The 6615-nt window shown below is 35.6% G+C and overlaps 3 protein-coding genes across 3 annotated transcripts; 1 reads left to right on the top strand and 2 right to left on the bottom strand.

Annotated features, from left to right (window-relative positions):
- The first annotated feature begins 810 nt into the window (after positions 1-810).
- On the top strand, positions 811-1638 carry Tsp_09866 (hypothetical protein). Its single transcript, XM_003370604.1, has 4 exons — positions 811-960; positions 1019-1171; positions 1309-1363; positions 1541-1638. Exons 1-4 carry the CDS (start codon positions 811-813, stop codon positions 1636-1638), a joined length of 456 nt encoding a protein of 151 aa, XP_003370652.1.
- Positions 1639-2174: 536 nt separating this feature from the next.
- On the bottom strand, positions 2175-3178 carry Tsp_09865 (hypothetical protein). The gene is made up of 3 exons (XM_003370603.1): positions 3094-3178; positions 2989-3071; positions 2175-2330 (listed from the first exon to the last, which is right to left on the bottom strand). Exons 1-3 carry the CDS (start codon positions 3176-3178, stop codon positions 2175-2177), a joined length of 324 nt encoding a protein of 107 aa, XP_003370651.1.
- Positions 3179-4849: 1671 nt separating this feature from the next.
- Tsp_09864 (hypothetical protein) lies at positions 4850-5205 on the bottom strand. Its single transcript, XM_003370602.1, has 2 exons — positions 5044-5205; positions 4850-4993 (listed from the first exon to the last, which is right to left on the bottom strand). The coding sequence occupies exons 1-2, from the start codon at positions 5203-5205 to the stop codon at positions 4850-4852; spliced, it is 306 nt and encodes a 101-aa protein (XP_003370650.1).
- Between the last annotated feature and the right edge of the window lie 1410 nt (positions 5206-6615).

The raw sequence follows: 6615 nt of genomic DNA, 5'->3' as shown, positions 1-6615 counted from the left end.
AAGAACGATGTTCTAGCAACATTTGGAGGGTCTGGGCTCTGAGGAAATGAAGACCTAGTAGGGCAAGTCAGCAACTGGAGCGAACGGCCTACGAACCGTTGGGCGAGTTGGATGCTCAGCTACGGCTGCCTGGACCATCACAGACGTGACGGCCCACCAGCTACGCGTCCGAAAACGAACGGCCGGAGAGAAGAACGATGGCGACCATCAACCCGCTGACCGGTAACCTGCTCGCCGTCACAGGTAAGATATAGAGCTTGAACATTTTGTTGTTGGACGACAGTTATGCGATGGTCTCAGTAATTCCCAAGCGGGTGCGGGATAAGGCTACGTCAGGCCGGAAGTTACACGGAGCAGCGAGACCAATGCAACTTGGCGATGGCGACCTACGGCTGGGGGTATAGTCCACCTACACCTGGGGAGATGGAAGGTTCCACCCGGAGAGCGGCTCGTTACACTAGAAAAACATTTCTTACTCAATGATTGTGGCATTAATTATTTCTATAAAAGGTTTTCTACATTTTAAATTACTTGAAAACAATTAACTTCAAACAAAATTCGCTTTAATTTTCGCAAATATACTTTAAAGTAAAATGTAATGTAACGCCCTGCAATCATAGCGCACTCTCATTCAATAGTTGTCTTTCAAGGTTCTACAGTCTTCGACAATGATCTATGATAAGGATCACCAGCGTGCCCAGCTCTGTTTCACAACAAAAAAAGGGCGCAGATGACGGTCAGAGTCAGACGACCAATTGCTATTGCCCATCGATTAGTCAGTGGATGCTGAATGGTGTCTGAATGGGAAACATGACTGGATGCAGCATTTGGCCTGCCTGCTGTCAACATCCAGCACTTGATCCGTCCCGTTACGTTGCATCTCTGTCGCTGAACGACCGTTTTCACTTGTATCCTCAACGAGCATATTATTTGTTGGTGAGTGTGATTGCGTGTGTGTGCGTTAGTTTGTAACACTCTCCTGCTCGTGGGCTGCTCATTTTATTCTACACTTTTTAAGGTTGGTATTCCTTACGTTCAGTTCTATGGTACATTTATCGTACAATGCCCAAGACCCCATCTACGACAACAGAGGCAGCAAAAAATGAAGAAACCTGACATAAGTAAAAGCTCGTTACATTCATTACCCTCACGAAAACAACCGATCACCACGGTAAATTATTAAATTCATTTTTAGCAGTATTAATTTTTTTCATTTTCTAATAAAGATTATTTTTAAACATATTTTTCAATTCCAAAAAGCATACTCAAAAGTGGTTTTTTAAAAAAATTCATTTGCATGACATCAAGTCATTGACCAGATATGGTTGTTCAATTGTAACTGACGACGCCGATGTAGCTTTAGGTGTTGTTGTTTTTCAATCAGCTTAATATTTTTCCATTTCTAATATTTCTAATTCAAGTGCATATGCTCGTCGTTTTCAACCTCTCAAATCATCTAGTTCAAATCGTGCCGTTTTCAAAGCAAATCAGTTTCGTGAAATTATACTTTTTATGAATTTTCATTTTTTTTCTTTTATAGTGGTAACATGTTGCCCATTGAAGAAACACAGCGTGTACAATTGTGTGAAATCTTCAGATGCAACTGGAGAATTTGGTTTTCCATTTTCCGGTTGCTAAGAATAGAGGACATCATGCGCCTGTCCTACGCATCGAGGGAAATTAATGCGATGGCGCAGAGCTACTTTAAGTATGAACATTTTGAAACGATCCGTTCAGAATGGGCTACATTTTTCCTAATAATAATTTATTATTATTTGAATTATAACAATATGACATAGTGAATGACTTACTTAAGTTGACATGCAACAGTGATTGTCAAAATTTGACATTTTGTACGATGGTTTTTTTTTGAACTTTGAAATTTATGTTTTCCTGTACTTTTATGTTGTAAATCATTTTACGTGGCAAAATATCTTTACGTAAATAATTGACGCGTTGAATTGTAAATTGGTTTAAATTAAACGTCAGCTTCATCAGAATGTATGATTATGTTTGTATTTTTTTGTATAGTATAGTGTATATTGTATGGTTTCCACATTTGTTTGTATAGTTGTTTTGTATTATTATTAGATTAATAACGATATGACTTAGTGAATGATTTAATTAAATTGACTCACACAGAATCTGCTGATGACCCACCAGTGTATCGCGACTTACACTTTGAGAAGCACTGCTTTAGAATATCCCCACCATTTCAACCGTTTACTCACATATTTCGGTTTCATCGCCTTGCCTTTAGGGGTGGACTCCGAGTTTACGTCAAAGGCATGCCGCTTCACACTTTGATTGGTTGTAAATTTTGCGTAGAACTCTGATTGGTTTTAAATGTTATTGGTTTACACGGTGGCTAAATTTCATTAGTTGTTGTTGCGATGAATTTTACTCGCTGTTGGGAATCTAAATTTTACTGGTCGTCATTTTCATGCATTCTATTTGTCTAATTTTGGTTTCTTTTTAATGGTCACTTTTTTATTCTAAGCTTTACTGTTTATCTTCTATATGTATATTAGTAGTAGCTAAATTATACATTTAAAAGCTGAGTAGCAATTTAAAATTATAAGTTTATTAACAAATTTGCTTGTGGTTTCATTTTTGTGTATAATTGTATTCATAGAACTGCTGATCAGATCTAAGAAATTCGCTTTACTTTAATTTAAACTGACTTGGTTTATTGCGTGTATACTATTGAGCATTTTAAAGACCTTGTTCAAAAGTTTGTTTTCTATTAATTTGTTTCTTAATTTGGTGAAGTGAAATATAATATTCAGTAGTAGAAATTTATTCGATGACAAATACTACAATATAATAGAAGTCAATGAAATACAATATAATACAATGCAATAAAATTCAAAATAATACAATGTACTGTACTATAATACAAACAAAATACTGTACAAAGAATAAGAAAATACAAAATAAAGTGCAAAAAGATGCCTTTAGAAATTCACCGGTTCAGGAACATTATACGCCACCGCTCTTTAATAACTGCTCTATTGCATGCGTACCACCATCGTATTCTGCAGTCAGTGCAGTTATGCGCAACTGCACATCTTCATATTTGTTGTTCTTTACCCGTAAATGACTGGCGGTAACGCGTCCTGATGTCACGTGCTCTATCAACGTACCATTCAGGAACAATTTTAAATGGTCCGTCCATGCACCAGACAGACTGTCCAGCCAATTCCCGTAAATTTTCCTCTGTACAAAATATTATACATCAAAAACTGCCGCCCCGACTTTGTTACACGTCATTGTGCTGGAATTTCCAGCTGCTGGCGTGTTGCCGGAAGTGGGGGAAAACGTTTAGCCCGGCTTCTGTACATAGCCGATTTCACACTTCTGAATGTTGGAAACTGACCAGCAGTTTCTAAGCTGGTGGATGCAATGCTGCATTCTTCGTTATATATCTGCGGCACTGGCTTCGTTTCCTCCCCTGCGCGGCGTTTAAGAGTGTTCCTCTTCTCCATTTTATACAATATGCAGTCGTCGGCAGTGCACGTTTCTGCATGCGGTGCTGTTCTCAAAACAGTGTTTACTTCGAGGTTGGTGTAAACTGCACCCCTACATCCACCTTTTACCTACATGAGAAATCAGAATGCTGACTGATAAAAATGGAATATTACAATAATAAATTATTACTTACACGAGTAAAAATCCACTGTTTTTCATCAATATTTGTGTGTTTCAGGAGGTGAGCTCTACCTTCATACACCAAATTATAGTTATTTTGCCTATTTAAAACCAAATGCAAATTGTCAGCAATGATAGAAGACAAATCAGAGCAAAGTCAAGCACAGAGAAGAGATAAGCGGTAAAATGGTGAGAATGGGTTTCGTTTCTGATTATATATATATATATATATATATATAAATGGTTTGTAAATGAATTTGTTGCCTGTTCAAATTTATCTAAATTTGATGTAAACTTCCGGTGTAATGTCAGAATATTGAATAATCTGTTTGAAAAATCGGGAATGTTGTGGGAACAATTCAAATTTCCGGCTTACAAATGGCACTAATGCTAACGTTACGCTCGCAATTTCACTTAATTTCACGCATGATTTCACGCATATGCCTTTGTCAAATATTGTTCGCGTTTCCCATCACATCACAGATGTTGGTAAAGGCGATCTTAATGCAAAGGGAAAATGAACAATTGACAAATTGTCCACAGTTGCAGCTTTCCAGCTAAACCAATGAGTGACAACTGCTAAATTGTTAGCATCTGATTAATTTTCTGATTTTAGTATGGAAGTGTTTTTTATTCAAATCTTTCAAGAATTTTACTTTAATCTTTACCAAGTTTCTTTCTTTTGAAACATTCATTTATGCTTTTTTTACATGCCGATGAGATCTGTTGTTTGTATGAAAAATTTTGTTCGACATTCACTTGTTATATAAAATAATTTGAATATGCAACAACAACAACAACAATAAACCCTAAGAGCTAGCTGCTTTTGATCCTGAATGTTGAACATTAATTATCATTGAATCATTGAATTACAAGTTGAAAAGTTGCAAATGGAATTGAAAAGTAATGACAACTTAAATGATCACCAACAACTCTCTAGTTGGTTTAATTCAGATTTTAAAAAACAAAGTTGACAATTTACACTAAATTTATAAATAAATTTGTTTTTTCATTTGTAAATAATCTGCAGATTTTTAATTTTTTATTTAAATAAAACGTAGGAAAGGAAACAGTAAATAACACAAGTTAAAGAGAACAAAATATTGTGAAGTTTCAAAGTAAAATTCTTTGATTGCTAGCAGAAAGATTTTCAGAGAACAGTCAGCCTGAAATTTGAAACATATTTCGATGTTAACATTCAAAAATCGCCAATGCCAGTTCCAGCTAAATATGAATGAGCCAATGCAGCCGTGGGCAATTTGTCAGTTGTTGATTTTGCCATTGTATTAAAATCGCCTTTAGCTACTGCATCAGAACAAATTTGTGACAAACTGAAAAGCATCTAATGCATAAATCTTAAATAATTGCTGGGTAAAAGTTAATTAATATGACGAGTGAAAGCAGCTTTCGTTGACATTCCTTTGAACAGTATTTATGAACGCGGCAAAATAAAAGTAAAGCACTTTGATGATGCCAACAGAAAGTAAGCAATAAATGGCAATAGGTAGAAAGCTGTTGAACCTTCTTCAATTCACAGGGCGGTGGACATTGCATTCTTTGATGTCAGATCAGCTTTGGTTTGTCATTTGTGGATAAATTAAAACTGTTGGTGCCACATTCCAGATTTTTGAGACAGATTATCGATTTTTCTACATCATATCATTCCTGGAAGTGGACACTGAATCCAGATAACGAATTTGAACAAGCATCGCAACAGCAATTAATGAAATTTAGCCGGCATGAAAACCAATGAAATTTAAGGCCAATCAAATGTCGAGCAGCATGCCTTTGAAGTAAACTCGGGGAGTAGACCGTTAATTGCTTTCTGCCGCTTCCAAAGTGCTTTACATTTATCCGCCCGCGTTCATAGATACTGTTCAAAAGAAATGTCAGCCTTCACTTGTCATATAAATTACCTTCTTAGCTAACAATTAAATGAGATTTATGCCTAAGGTTCTTTTCTGTTTGACAGATATTGTTCTGATGAAGGCTAGTTGAAGGCTATTCAAGTATAAAGGGAAAACGTAAAATTGATAAATTGTCAACAGCGCAGTTTTCAGCTAAAACTGAGAGTGGTGGTTGCTGAATGTTAGCATCGAAATACTTTTCTAATTTTGCCTGTCTGTTCTCTGAAAATATTTCTGGTTTGCAAAGGAATTTAATCTTTTCAATCTTTCTTTCGCTCCTGTTCACAAGAGTTATTGTTTTTCTTTCCGTGTTTTATTTAAATTGAAAAATTAAAATCTGGAATTTTGTTTAAAATAAATATCTGTGATTATACATTTTGTGTAACTTGTATTAAATTTGTTTATCAATATCTGTCAATTTGATAATAAGCGGGATATAACTGCTGGTACCAGGATAAGACAATCTTATTGGTCCCATCTCCGCGCCAGCAGCCTCACACCTCACATCGAATGAACAAGTATTCGCGAAAGCTGGACATTCGCGGTCCCGGTGGAACGCACATCCTACAAATGTTATGAGCCGTCTGTATTTAATTTTTAAAGAACAAGACCGTCAATTTTATTTTTCTTTTATTTACTTCTCAGTGGTCATTACCAGTATGTGCTATTTTCTGTGTCGTAAATTTGAAATATATTTTCGAACGATGAGAATAATAATGAAATTCAGTTTGTGTCTCAAAGAATCAACATAAGCTAATACACAAAGGGAAGTGCTACACGCTCAAGCGCACAAATCATAATGATAAATACTGGTTGTGAACAAAGATACAAATAATGGCTTAAATTTGCACATTATTATTGTAATATAGCAGGCAGATCATTATTTTAATATAAAGATTAGCTGGTTAGCATGGCACAATGTCTCTAAATTTGAAAATAGACTTTCTCCATATTTAAACGTTATTAAATGCACTCTCCGTATTTTTCCCCTTGGTATATATTGTAATGTAGTCCAGATGATCATTTACTGTAAGTGAAATTTGTATATTACATATTT

This window comes from Trichinella spiralis (assembly GCF_000181795.1).
Source record: "Trichinella spiralis strain ISS 195 chromosome Unknown Scfld610, whole genome shotgun sequence".
Lineage (NCBI taxonomy): Eukaryota > Metazoa > Nematoda > Enoplea > Trichinellida > Trichinellidae > Trichinella > Trichinella spiralis.
Note: the sequence above shows the minus strand (reverse complement) of the source record. Positions and strands in the feature narration are given on the sequence as shown.